Consider the following 13,237-nt stretch of genomic DNA (forward strand, 5'->3'; position numbering starts at 1 on the left):
ACAGACTAACACGGCTGTTACTCTGAAACCTGAAGAGAAGGGAGTTACTTCACAAGTGAAGAACCAGTGTTGATCGGGGCAATTTGATCAGGGTGGATGTAGTCCACTCCCAACAATAGATGAGGAGGTGTGAATTCCAGGAGAGGCAAAGCTGCTTCTGTAATGAGCCAGCCACTCCCAGTCCCTATTCAAGCCCAAATTAATGGTGGTAAATTTGCAAATGAATTGTAGTTTTGCTGTTTCTCTTTGAAGTCTGTTTCTGAAGTTTCTTTTGTTCAAGTATAGCTACTTTCAAATCTGTTATAGAATGTCCATGAAGATTGAAGTGTTCTCCCACTGGCTTTTGTATGTTACCATTCCTGATGTCCGATTTGTGTCCATTTATTCTTTTACGAAGGGACTGTCCGGTTTGGCCAATGTACACGGCAGAGGGGCATTGCTGGCACATGATGGCATATATCACATTGGTAGACTTTCAGGTGAATGAGCCTCTGATGGTGTGGCTGATGTGGTTGGGTCCTCTGATGGTGTCGCTAGAGTAGATATGGGGACAGAGTAGGCAACGAGGTTTGCTACAAGGATTGGTTCCTGGGTTAGTGTTTCTGTGGTATGGTGTGTAGTTGCTGGTGAGTATTTGCTTCAGGTTGGGGGACTGTCTGTAAGCGAGGACTGGCCTGTCTCCCAAGGTCTGGGAACCCTTGCTCCTTAGGGTTCCCAACTGTGATCCCTTCCCTGCTCCTCGGGTTCCTGGCCTTTGATGTACAAGGTTTCCCAAACACTGATCTCTGTCCCCTTCCCATCCCTGTGAGACAGGGTTATTTCTCAGCAAGAAGGCTCAGCTCCAAGGGACAGACTAAGCCAAGAGTAGACAGGGAAATTGAGGCACACTAAAGGAAAAGGACTTGTCCAGCCACACAGTGAGTCAGCAGAGCTGGGATTAGACCCCCAGAATCTTGCCTCCACTCCCCTGCTTTAACCACTAGATTCCACTCCTGCCAGAGTTGGGGATAGAATGCTGGTGGTAAAGTGGTGTCCTGACACCCAGCCTCCCAGCTTTAACCATTAGATACCCCCATGAGCCTATTCTCTTCAAGCCAAGTTACACACACACCCCATAGGGAACCACCCAGTCCAAATCGCTCTCTTACATTCTGTTTATCCCCAGTTGGAAACTCTTCCATTCTCATCTCCTCACCAAACTTCCCATGGAGTGGTAACCCCTCCTTGTCCTATCCTTCGCCATCTAGGGCCTTGTAGCAGGTACAGACCCCTCACCCCTTTGGGCACTGCTCTCTCCATAGCCCCTAATTTCCCATAATCCCCCTCCCCCCAGCTCTGTAGCAAGCAGGATTCTCTCCACTTCTCCAGGCCGTTAATTCATGGTAACACGCAGTAATTAACTGTCTCCACCTTAAACCAGGCGAGGGGCGGGTCGCGGAGGCGGATCGGGATATATCAGTGCCGGCTAAGGCGGAGCGCCCGTCTCATAGGCAGAGGAGTCAGTCAGGTACGCTGGGTATGATCCGTCGTGGTGTGCTGGGCGCATGGGGACGGCGTGCTCTAGCGCTGCACCCTAGGCGCACGGGCTGGGTACCTACCAGCGCGCACGGGGCTGTGGGGAGGGGGCGAGCAGGGGGGCACGAGGTGAGAAGGCAGCATGGCTGCGGCTGAATCACGGCACAGGGCTAAGAAAGGGGGCTCAGGCAGGTGTGGGGGGGAATCTCTGCCTGTGGGGAGGGCTATGCTCAGGGGCCAGGTGGTGGAGAGTGCTCTGCCCGGGGCACAAAGCGCTGCGTCTCTCCCTTAACCGCAGGCCCTAGCGATACCCGGTGGCATCTAGCCAGGCATCATGAGCCAGGACACAGAGGTGGATATGAAGGAGGTGGAGTTGAACGAAATGGAGCCAGAGAAGCAGCCCATGACAGGCTCCCCCTCCTCCCCGGCCTTGGGCACCCTGGGCGAGAAGAACGGGATGGTGAAGGTGTCCAAGGAGGATGGCGAGGCAGATGCTGGCACCAAGTTCACGGGGCTCTCCAAGGAGGAGCTGCTGCAGGTAGCGAGCACTCCAGGGTGGGTGCGCACCCGCTGGGCACTGCTCATCCTCTTCTGGCTGGGTTGGCTGGGCATGCTGGCTGGGGCCATCGTCATCATCGTCCAGGCTCCCCGCTGCAAGGAGCTGCCTCCCCAAGAGTGGTGGCACAAGGGGGGTATTTACCGCATCCAGGCACTGGAGGCCTTCCAGGACTCGAATGGCGATGGAGTTGGGGACTTAGCAGGTGAGTCCTGATTCTCAGCCCCGCAACTCACTAGACCCCACTCCCCTTTAAGCTGGGGATAGAACCCAGGAGTCCTGGCCATCTCTTCACCCGGCTTTCTCCTCTGCCCCCCCTCATAACCCAGTAGACCCCACTTCCTTCCCAGAGCTGGGGATTAAACCAGGAGGGGGTTGGGATGGGATGACACTGGTGTGTGGGGAGAAGAGGGTGTTATGGGTGGGAAAAGAGAGAGGTTTGGGGTAGTGGTGGGGGTAGCGGCTGGGGGTTGGCAAGAAATCCGGTTGACTATTGGGGTTTGGTTGCCTTGGCACAAACTGGAGCCCAGGTGTTGCTGGGGTGACCCCCTCCCCCAGTTTTCCCTATATGGGGGTGGGAACACTTCTCCCCCCCCCCAGGACAGGATGTCCCATACAATCTGTCCCCCATGTGCTCCTAGCAGGTGACTGGCAGCCGGTGCTGGCTGCCTGCCCGCGCCTGATGAGAGGGGTTAGCAGAGTTGCTCCCAGCCGGTTCTAGCCGGTTGGCAGCAGCAACCAGTGGGCTTTGTTTCATCAGCTTTGACGTCAGCCCAGCCTGAGCTGACTCAGCTGTTGGGGGGGGGGAGGGGAAGCTGAGTGAAGGGTGGGGGAGGGGAGTTGGGGTTAAGGTCCCGTGGGGGGGAGGGGAAGGGAGTTGGGGTTAAAGGTCCTGAGATGGGGTGGGGAGCCGCCGGGGTTAAAGGTCCCATAATGCATGGAGGGAAATGTGAACTGAGGGGATTGGCTGGGTTAAAGGTTTCATTCTGGGTAGGGGAGGAAAGGGGATTGGGGGAGTATCCTTCACCTGAGGGGGGGGGGGGGGGGGGGGGGGGGGGGGGGGGGGGGGGGGGGGGGGGGTGGGGGGGGGGAGGGGGGGGGGGGGGCAGGGGGGGAGGGGGGGCAGGGGGGAGCGGGGGGGCCGGGGGGGGGACGGGGAGGGGATTATGTGGGACTGGGGAGCTGCCAACCTCTGATCCCTCCCCCCTGTCTGTTCTCCTCCCAGGGAGTGGAGCAGCGCATCGATTACCTGAGCTCCCTGAAGGTGAAGGGGCTGGTAATTGGGCCCATACATATTAACACCCCTGACAACCTGACTAGCACGGACCTGCAGACAGTGGACCCCAGGCTCGGCACCAAGGAGACCGTTGCCAAGCTGCTGGAGGCCGCCAAGAAGAAGAGTAAGAAAGTGTCCCCATATGGGGCCTTTTCCCCTGGGGGTGCTGGACCTGATCTGGCCCCAGGATGGGTGGTGGGGAATGGGATATGGGGTGTTTGGGGAGGCGAGCTCTCCCTGCCCCAGGATGTACACTTGACCTCCCTTTCTCCCTAGGTCTCAAGGTCATCCTGGACCTGACCCCCAATTACCGTGGCAAGATGTCCTGGTTCAGCCTGGAGACCCCCCACAACAGTGATTTCCAGTCTAAAATGAAGGTGAGGGTGTGCTCCAATGGGGGGCATCCTGGGGAGCAGGCAATCTAACCTTAAGGCTATGTTCTGGGGGAGAGGGTGTCCTGCTCTCTCTCAGATCCTCCATGGGGATCTGTCTGGGCCTGGTTTGCCACTTCCCCTGAATCCTCACTATTTTGGGGGAAGCAGCTGGGACCACTGTCTGGGTGTCTCATGTGGGGGGGCTAGGGGTATGGAGACCTGCAGGGAGGAGGTGTTGGCTACACTGGTGTTGGGGGCTGGGGACTGTCAGTTGGTGGGAAAATGCTGGGTTGTTGGCTGTGGGGCATGCCAGGTGCTGATGCTTCACACACACACTCTCTGGGCAGGCGGCGCTGAAGTTCTGGCTGGAGCTTGGCGTGGCAGGGATCCAGATTGAGGGAGTGGAGCAGCTCAATGTAAGTGACTGGCTTGTCTGTGTGTTGGGGGTGAGGGTTGTGGGGTGGGAGGTAATATGGGGGGGTGACTGTATCACAGGTCTTTTTCTCCTGTAGGACTCTCAGCTTCTGGGGGAGTGGAAGAACCTCACCAGCCAGTACAGTTCTGATGGCAATGCCAGGTGGGTACCAAGCCCCCACCAAATGGTTCTGACCCTTTTGTGATGGTGGTTGACTGGCTGCCCCCCTGGGATGCCCGCCCTCTTGAATAGGCCCACCTTCCAGGCTCCCTACCTTGGACATCTCTCTGCTCTCCTGGTGCCAACCCCCCCTCAAGCACCCATAGCTCCCCCATCCTCTAGAAAATTCCTATCCATCTTCAGACTCTGCACCCTGCCCCACCCCTGCCTCCCACACCCGACTTCCCATTCCTAGCACTTCACTACTGACCCTGGCGCTCACTGTACCCTGACTCCCTTCTCCCCAGGGTGCTGATCGCCTGGACGGGCCAGCAGGATTCCCGGCAGATCTTCTCCCTGCTGAATGAGACCAGTGCTGACCTTCTGGTCAGCCCATATCTGCTGGGGCTAGAGCTGGAGCCCACTGGGCAGAAGGTGGAAAACACGATCAGAGCGTACATCCAGGCTGCTGGAGAGAAGTGGCCCAGCTGGAGTGTGAGTGCTGCCCTCCCCCCCGCACCTCACTCTGTTTCCCCAGCTCTTGGAATTGGAGGAGGGGCACGGACCCCACCCCTACCCCACAGGATCCTCATGCTAAGCCCCCACATCTGTATCATAGCTCCCAGTGCTCAGAGTGGGCTCCCTTTTGGAGAAAGGGCAGGAGCTGAGCCCCAACAGATGTGTGCCACAAAGTGTGTGGGTCCATTCTGTGTTGGCTGCTCAAGAAGGATAGGCCAGGAATATGACTACTAGCCCCCATCCCCTCCCAGAGCTGGGGATAAGTCCACCTCCCGCCCCCTGTGACATGCTGACACTGCATCTTTGCTGTCTCTGCAGGTGGGGGGCCCACGGACGAGGCACATGGCCTCTCTTGTGAAGGAGCGGTTGCTGGGGCTGTATCACATGCTACTTTTCACGCTGCCAGGGACGCCCTTCACCAACTACGGGGATGAAATCGGGCTGCAGGAGCTGCCTGGACAGGTAGGGGCAGTGTGGGGCTGGGGGATCCCTCTGGAGGAGGTGTGGGGGGGAGGCCTAGGAAGGTTAGTTAAGGTGATGGGGTGGGGGGGAGTGAAGTCCCCGAAGATGCTGGTGCAGATGCGGGAGGGGATGGGGAAGTTTGTTCAGCTCCTGGGTGGGGAAGGAGTGGGGTGTGTTGATGCAAGAAGGGATGGGCAGCCAGCTGTGCAACTCCCTGTAACCATGTCCGTCACTTCCCCAGTCCGGCGTATCCCGCATGCAGTGGAATAATTCAGCCAACTTTGGCTTCTCCTCAAAGTTTTCTCCTCAAGGTGGGGACAGCAGCGGCAGCAACATCACTGTGGAGGTGAGGGCAGGAGGGCAAGTAGAGCTTTGGGGAGGAACCTGGGTGGTGTGAGAGGGTGCGCTTAGATGGGCGCAGAGCTGGGGGAGGGCACTGTCTGCCTCGCGCTAACCCAGCGTTTTTCAAATGCTGCCACTTTGGCCACCAGGGGCTTTTCTTTCAGCCACAGCCTCCTGGGCAGTGTTGTTGTTTTGGCGGGTGGGGGGCAGACAAAGCAGCGACTCCTTCTCTGGGGCCACCAGCAGGGTTTGGACTCTACCCCACTCTGAGGATGCAAATGCTGGAGGAGCAGGCAGCCCCCCACCTTCTGGGGATGGAGAGGGTCTGGCTTCAGCCCTGGGGTGGCAGGCAACTGGCTCCAGCTGCACAGAGGTAGGCTCTGCTCTGGCCCCCAAGCTCCAGCCATGGAGGGGGCAGGGCTTCAGGCTCTGACCTTGGGTCTACCCCTCCCCCATTGCCCTTGGCCCCCTGCTGCCTTCTCTGGTGTCCGGCTGCACAATGGCAGGCCCTGGCCCCAGTCCCGGGCATGCCACCCACCCCCATTTCCCTGACCCCCGGCTATGCAGCGTTAGGCTCTGTCCCCCACCACCTCCCCTGGACCCTATCCAGGGCTTAACTTGTTCTCGGACTTGCTGGGAGCTGAGTAAGTCTTCTGTGAAAAGTGATATTAACAAACATACAAGTATCACTTTTCACAGCAGTAGACTTGCTAGCTGGGCAATCAAAAGAATGTGCCAAACACCTTTATTTGCATTTCTGTTTTGTTTAGGTTTAGTAAAGAATAGACACAACTGAACATTATTTGTATTTTTGAGTCTGCAAAAACACTCTACATAGACATGTCCAAATCACTGTCATTTGTTTGTGTGCATATGTATTTGTTTTTATTTGTTTTTCCTAAAGTTAATTACATATTTTAGGAAAAATTGACAGAGCAGCCACCTGCAAGAGTTGGTGGCTGCTCTCTGAGGTCACCAAAATTTTATTTTGAGAACCTGTGCACTAATCCCATGTCTCCCTCCCCAGGCACAGAGTGGGAACAGCTCCTCACTGCTCTCCCTGTTCCGGCACCTGAGCGAGCTGCGAGGCAAGGAGCGCTCACTGCTGCATGGGGAATTCATGATGCTGCCCAGGCTGGTGCCAGATGTCTGTGTCTACCTGCGCAGCTGGGACCAGAACAAACGCTTTCTGGTGGTCCTCAACTTTGCTGGCACGCAAAGCACTGTCACCATCTCCCACTCTCTCCTGCCTCCCGAGGCCACTGTGGAACTCAGCACTGACCCCCAGCGTCAGGAGGGGCAGCTGGCCCTGAAGGACCTGACATTGGAGTCCTCTGAGGGGTTGCTGCTGCATTTTCCCTATGTAGCCTAGGGGAGAGGGCCTCCCCTGCAGGCCAGGGCCTCCCATGTTCCAGGGAGGGGTATTGCTCATGTGAGTCCTACTAACACCCCCAGGGGCCGCACTGAGGCCTTGGGGCAGGAGGGGGGAACTGGAGCCATAAGGTAAAGAAGGCCCTTAGGTTCTGCTCTCCCGAGTCCTAGATGTCTGTCCTGATACACCCCACAGGGCTGGCTGGGGGAGGGGGGCCGGTGCTCAGTGTGCCCGAATTCCTGCTAGCCTCACTTTGGCACCATCCTCAGGGATGCTAGGGGAAATCTGAGCTGGGGTGAGGACTGGGCTCTATGGCATGTTTCCCCATGGTGGGGGAGCAACTAGTTTTAGGGACCAAAGGGTTCAGGCCCCACTGGCTGCAGCTTCACCCTCCCACAAAGTCATTCCAGCTCCTGAGGGGCTGGCCCTCCCCTGCTGTCATTCACCCCCCCCCTTGGGGTCACCCTCTCCTTTGGGTGCCCTGTATGATGGGATAAGTGGGGATGACTGATCAGGACCAAGGGTCTGTCTCTGTCTCTCCTCCTCTTCCTCTCTACCTCTTCCCATGTTGTAATGGCCAGTGCTGTGTGTGAAATGGGACAGATGTTTGGGCGCGGGATGGATGGCTTTGTGCTGGGCTCCTCCTGAGTGCTGCTGGGATCAGCATAGAAATAATAAAAGGCTCTGCTTAGTGATTCGGGCTTGTCTCTTCCTTTAGCGTGGTCCTGGCACTTGCCCCCTATGCTTCAAGTGCCCCACTGCCTCCTTGTTTTCCCTGTGGCTGCATCATGCCTTAAGGGGGGCGGAGGGAGAGATGAGGACCCCCTGCCCTTCATCCTCACTGGCTATCTCTTCTACTGCCCCAGGTTCCTACCTGCACTGGGAGGACCCCTTTTCTCCCCCCTGCAGTGATCACTGAGTAGCTGGGGAGCAGATCTCTGGACTCTGAAATTCATGGGTCTGGGTGCTGCCCTGGAGCAATCTGCCTAGCATGGGGCTGCTGCCTGGTGCTGTTTGTTAGTGGGGATGGGTTCCCCCCAACCTTGGCTGTGCCCCAGGTGTGGAGACCTATCCCAGATTGCTCCCTTTGCAGGGGGGAGGAGCAGCTGAGCTGGCAGCCCTGTGCCAGGCCCCCCGGGTGTGAAAAGGGGGGTGATTCCATCTCCAGGGGTTGTGCCAGGCCCCCTGGGGTCCTGCCTGGGCAGCTGTTTTTTTGGGAAGGAGTGGGGGGTGTATGCTGGGCCCACCTCTCAAGGGCTGCCCCCCCAGCGCCAGGCGCTTGGCAGAAGAGGCAGTGGCACTGGGCAATGCTGGGTGCTAGTGTTTCAGGGTGGTGAGGCCCCACAGCTCCCTAGGGGCAGTTTACGCCTTCTCCTTTAATATACCACCTCGCCTTTAAATCCACCTGCTCTTCAGTACCCGTCCTCTTTAACCCACCCTGGCCGCTTTCTGTCGGCCGAACGCCGGCCCCGCCGCCGCCTTCCCCTTTAAGCGGCCTCCCTGACGCATTGCAGGTGGGAGCAGGCCAATGGGCTCGGGGCAGGTGGGTCACGTGGCCGTGCCGCGCGGGCGGTATTTAAAGGGGTCGGCGCAAAACGCAACGGAAGGCCACTGCTGGGTCCGGGACTGGTTGCGGGCGGAGGGATCTGGGTGGCGCGGCGCGGCCCGGGCGGAGGGAGCCGGAGACCACGGGGAACTGAGCGGTCGTAGCACCAGCCCCCCGCCGCCGCCGCCGCCGCCGCCATGGCAAGAAGGGGGGCTCGTGGGGGGGCGCTGCTGGGGCTCCCTGGCCGCGGGTGGCGGAGCAACGGGGCGCTGGGAACTGGGGGCGGCAGGGGGCGTGCAAGGAGAGAGCAGTGGGGGGTGGGGAGCCTGTCCCTGAGTGTTGGGGGGGCGGGGGGCACTGCTGGGGGGAAGGGTCTAGGCCTCAGACTGGCGCTAGTAGGGTCCCTCCCCATTGGCCAGCCGGGAGCGGGTAGTTGAGGGGCAGTTGGAGACAGCAGCCATGCTGCGTCTTGCGGGAGGTGGGCGGGGTGGGGACTCCGGGGTGGCTGGGGGGAAGGGCAGCGTCTCTTCCCCTAAGAGATTGGGTGGGAGGGGGGTGAGGCTGTGCCGGGGGGCAGATGGCCCGGGGGGCAATGGGGTATAGGGCATGGCTGGGGGGAGGGTGTCAGACAGTCAGAACAATAACTCTCTGTCTCCTCTTGCAGGCAGACCAGCTGACGGAGGAACAGATCGCAGGTGAGACACCCCTTCATTCTGCTGCCCCCAAATTCTCCTTGATATGGGGGACCTGGTCCTTCACAGTATGGTCAGGCCCAGGCGCCTCTTTGCCCAGGGTGCTGGGGGGAGGGAGGGCACTGCAGGGAGAAGGGACCCTGTGGCAGGCCCCCCTGGGTACTGATTTCTCTCCTCTCTCCCGGCAGAATTCAAGGAAGCCTTCTCTCTTTTCGACAAGGATGGGGATGGCACCATTACCACCAAGGAGCTGGGTACTGTCATGAGGTCCCTAGGGCAGAACCCCACTGAGGCAGAGTTGCAGGACATGATCAATGAGGTGGATGCTGATGGTGAGAGGGAACTGTGAGATGGGTGGGGAGTGGGAACACAGCCATTGCACTGGCGGCAGTGGGGTGCGGGGGGGAGTGATCAGAGCTGGGAGGCAGGACTCCTGTGTTTTGTTCTTGGCTATGAGCTTGGAGAATTCTTTTTCCTTCTCTGTGCCTCAGTTTCCCTTACCATTCTTTGTCTGTTTAGATTATGAGCTCTGGGCTAGGGACTGAGAGAAGGGTTTCTAGGCTGATCAGGGGAATGGAGAGGAGACCGGAAGAGCTGGGTTTGTATAGCTTGGCCAGATGAAGCTTGGAGAGTGGGGGGGTGGATCTGATTGTTCTCTGTAAATATATCAGAGAGGAAACCCCAAGGAAGGCGAAGAGCTATTGAAGCTAAGAGTGAATTTCTGGAACAGCCTCCCAGTAGGAGCAAACATTGATATGTTTCTGATTGAGATTTTGATGGGCCTGCCTGTGATAGCAGGGCCTGGGCTTGATGACTCAGGAGGCCCCTTCTAGCCCAATGTCTCTGTGTGATACACCCAATCCCAACCCCTGGCACTATCCCTCCTGTGTGGGTGCTGCTGTTAACTACCCTGCTCACACAGCTGAAGGTCACTCATGACTGAACTGAGAATCGCCTCATCCTAGGGCCTGTCACTTCTGCATCCCAAAGAGATGCAGGCCCCATGGAGAGCTGCCTGTCCCTGTTCCAGTGTGGTGGTTGTACCTGAGTTAAACCCAGAGGGTTAACCCAAGGTTTGTAGGCCAGTCCCCTGCCCAAACTACAGAGCTCTGGAGTTTGTTTCTAGGCTCCCCACATCTCTGCAGAGGGGGTGAAGAGGAATCCCCTCAAGACAGGCCCATCATTGGAGAGAAGAGGGTGTTTCAGTGAATTCTCCAGAGCTCCCTGCCAGTATTTGGGTGTCTGGATTTGTGGGAGGGAGGGTATTGGATGCTGGGGGTGGGGGCTGTGCAGGTCACCCAACCCAATGTTAGTTAGGCCCAGCATTAATGGCCTCTTCCCCTGCACAAGGGAATGGCACCATTGACTTCCCTGAGTTCCTAACCATGATGGCAAGGAAGATGAAGGATACAGACAGCGAGGAGGAGATCCGTGAGGCCTTCCGGGTGTTTGACAAGGTGAGGCAGTGGGGCTTCATCCCCCTTATCCCTGGTAGCTGTGCGTGCCCCCCGTTTTCTCCCCAGGAGCTCCAAAATAGCAGCTGGGTGAAACTCCTCCCTGCAGGGACAGCTGAGTCCAGTACTCCTTCCTGTGTGTATGTGCTTCACAACTGGATACCTCCCCCTTCCACATGGGGTTGGGGGCTGGAGAGTCATCAGTTACCTGAGATAGGTGGTTGGGGGGTGGGGACTGCCTGTGCGGTCTACCTGTGCGGTCTACCTGCTTTCCCCTCCCCAGGGCCTGTGCTGAGGCTGACAGGGTGGGGTCCCTGTGGTGCTTGTGCTAACTGGGGGCAGCCCTGTGGCTCCCTTGCCTGACATGGTGCCTGCCCCCCCGCCCCCCAGGATGGGAATGGGTATATCAGTGCGGCCGAGCTGCGCCACGTCATGACCAATCTGGGTGAGAAGCTGACAGATGAGGAGGTGGATGAGATGATCCGGGAAGCTGACATCGATGGTGATGGACAGGTCAACTATGAAGGTGAGGGAGGCAGGGCAGCTTGCACTGACTGTCCAAAGGGCACGGCTGCTGCTCAGGATAGTACCACTTTGGAGAGGGCACTTGCTCCCTTAAGGACTCTCCAATGCAGCGGGTAGGATGGGTCTGGGAGTCAGGATCCCTGGGTTCTCTTCCCGGGTCTGCTGCTTTCTTACTCTTGCATTGGGACAGGCATAGCCTGGTGAAGGGGCTTGGAAATGTCACAAATGCTGTTAACTCCAGGGAATGGGAGACCCAACAGGGCACCTCCAACTGCAGCCTTGGTGGGGGTATGGTTTCTCCCTGAGAGAAGGCAGAAGTGGGGTGAATCAGGCTTGTCAGCTGCTCTCTGACCCTGTGCCTTTGTTTTGCAGAGTTTGTACAGATGATGACAGCTAAGTAGGCTCTGGTAGGACATCCCCCTCACCTGTACAGACTGGATGGACTCTTCCTACTGCTGCCACATGTCACCCCTGCCCTGTCCCTGGTGCCATCCTGTCAGCAGCAGCTGCTCTCCTTTGAGGACAGTGCATGCTTTCACCTCCTCTGCAATGTGTGCTTGTATGCTGGGCACCACAGGGACAGGAGCCCAGCAGGGCCTATGGCCTGCTTCCCCCTAAGTGGCTTGGTGGAGCAGGCCCCTGGCTGCTGGCTAGCTCTGCAAACTGTTTTGCATCTGGCAATTCTTCCCCTTCCCTCCCATATTCAGCATCTCACCTGAATGCTCATGGACTGTGGCAGGGCAGCTGACTTGTCTCTTTGACTAGCCACTGTTGCCTTCCTGGACATGTTTGCGTATGTTGGATATTGTGACTGACTGTTAATTTCTTAACTGCTTAATATTCACCCCCCTTAATCTCCAATTCCTTTCCTTCTCCCCTTCCTCCCCCCCATCCATATTGGCTTCTGGGGATGCTTCGGTTCCATTCCAGATGATGTAAGGTTTTATTTTCAATAAAGTCTCTCTGTGTGGTTCCTATTCCACGTGCTGCCTCAGCATGTTCGGTGCACAACTCAGTTGGAGGACCCTGGGGGGCTTGGTGCTATATAAAGCAAGGGGGTGGTGTGTGCTAGGGTCACCCTAGGGCAAGGCAGGTACAGCAGCAGTAAAAAGTTAATATGACCTCATGTAAATTGCTGGGTCAAGACCTGAACAGGTGTCTCTTAGAGTCTAAGGGAGCATCCTACCCATTAGGCTATGCAAAGAAGGTTGTGCTTTTTTTTCCCCCCTCCACAATGTACTCCTTTTAGGAGTCTTGTTCCCCTGCATCCCAGTTTAAAACAGGTTCCTATCTAGATGGTGTAGTGATAGGGGCTTGATGCAATTCTTTTTAGGAATCTAGCCGAGTGATTCTCCAAGGTGTAGCTTAAACTCCTGCTAATGCTGCCTAGTGTATAGTGAAGCTGGTGTACTGTTGAGACCCACTGGTACTACTGAAAAGAACTTCTCAGACTTGTGAAATAGGCTATTTATATATTAGACTGTACACCTCTTAGACCAGTACCCCTAATTCTGTTCTCAACATTGCACTGTCTCGATAGAAGCTTCAATATACACTATCCCCAGGCCAGTTTGGTGGCACATTCGTTACTGCAGGTAGTGTTAGGCTACACGGTTGAAGTCCTGCTGTGTCACAATAGCCTACTATCCAGAATCAGTCACTGTCCTAAAGGACAGCTGCAGCTAGCCCTGCTAAGGCTGCCTGCAGTAACTACACTAGGGAACAGTTGATTCTGCCATGCCAGATGAGAGGCAGTAGCCAGTAAGCTGACCTGTGGATAGTGGGCTGGCACGCTCCTCCTTTCCCCCAGCATAGGCCTTCTTCAAAGGCTTGAGGAGAGTAGCACACCTATGCCTGGGTGCAAGGAGCAGCGCTGGCCCGGCGAATCACGCCCAACTCCAGAGCTCCGCGCCAACCTTCCCCCCTTCCCGGAGAGGCCTTCAGCTGCATTTGTACTGACCTCTCTCACCCCATTGGCCACTGTCGGAACCAATGAGAAGCGACCCCGCCCCACGGACGTACTAATAGGC

General features: G+C 57.3%; 2 protein-coding genes across 2 annotated transcripts; both read left to right on the forward strand.

Moving 5' to 3' along the window:
• Nucleotides 1-1,714: 1,714 nt before the first annotated feature.
• SLC3A2 (solute carrier family 3 member 2) lies at nt 1,715-7,685 on the forward strand. Its single transcript, XM_073351718.1, has 9 exons — nt 1,715-2,275; nt 3,297-3,471; nt 3,624-3,724; nt 4,069-4,137; nt 4,234-4,298; nt 4,604-4,790; nt 5,133-5,276; nt 5,518-5,622; nt 6,646-7,685. The coding sequence occupies exons 1-9, from the start codon at nt 1,850-1,852 to the stop codon at nt 6,988-6,990; spliced, it is 1,617 nt and encodes a 538-aa protein (XP_073207819.1). The 5' UTR covers nt 1,715-1,849; the 3' UTR covers nt 6,991-7,685.
• An 893-nt stretch (nt 7,686-8,578) lies between these two features.
• Nucleotides 8,579-12,184, forward strand: LOC140914283 (calmodulin-1). The gene is made up of 6 exons (XM_073351722.1): nt 8,579-8,736; nt 9,201-9,231; nt 9,417-9,560; nt 10,579-10,685; nt 11,073-11,208; nt 11,580-12,184. The coding sequence occupies exons 1-6, from the start codon at nt 8,734-8,736 to the stop codon at nt 11,606-11,608; spliced, it is 450 nt and encodes a 149-aa protein (XP_073207823.1). The 5' UTR covers nt 8,579-8,733; the 3' UTR covers nt 11,609-12,184.
• Nucleotides 12,185-13,237: the final 1,053 nt, after the last annotated feature.

This window comes from Lepidochelys kempii, chromosome 7 (genome assembly GCF_965140265.1).
Source record: "Lepidochelys kempii isolate rLepKem1 chromosome 7, rLepKem1.hap2, whole genome shotgun sequence".
In the NCBI taxonomy this organism is placed as follows: Eukaryota; Metazoa; Chordata; order Testudines; family Cheloniidae; genus Lepidochelys; species Lepidochelys kempii.

What these genes read in the sequence shown, in the direction of transcription:
- SLC3A2 (XM_073351718.1), top strand. Translation starts at nt 1,850, where the DNA reads ATGAGCCAGGACACAGAGGTGGATATGAAGGAGGTGGAGTTGAACGAA. An exon ending in AGAAGTGGCCCAGCTGGAGT is followed by an intron (nt 4,791 to 5,132) that starts GTGAGTGCTGCC and finishes CTGTCTCTGCAG; the next exon opens with GTGGGGGGCCCACGGACGAG. An exon ending in GCAGCAACATCACTGTGGAG is followed by an intron (nt 5,623 to 6,645) that starts GTGAGGGCAGGA and finishes CTCCCTCCCCAG; the next exon opens with GCACAGAGTGGGAACAGCTC.
- LOC140914283 (XM_073351722.1), top strand. An exon ending in CAATGAGGTGGATGCTGATG is followed by an intron (nt 9,561 to 10,578) that starts GTGAGAGGGAAC and finishes CCCCTGCACAAG; the next exon opens with GGAATGGCACCATTGACTTC. An exon ending in TGGACAGGTCAACTATGAAG is followed by an intron (nt 11,209 to 11,579) that starts GTGAGGGAGGCA and finishes TTTGTTTTGCAG; the next exon opens with AGTTTGTACAGATGATGACA.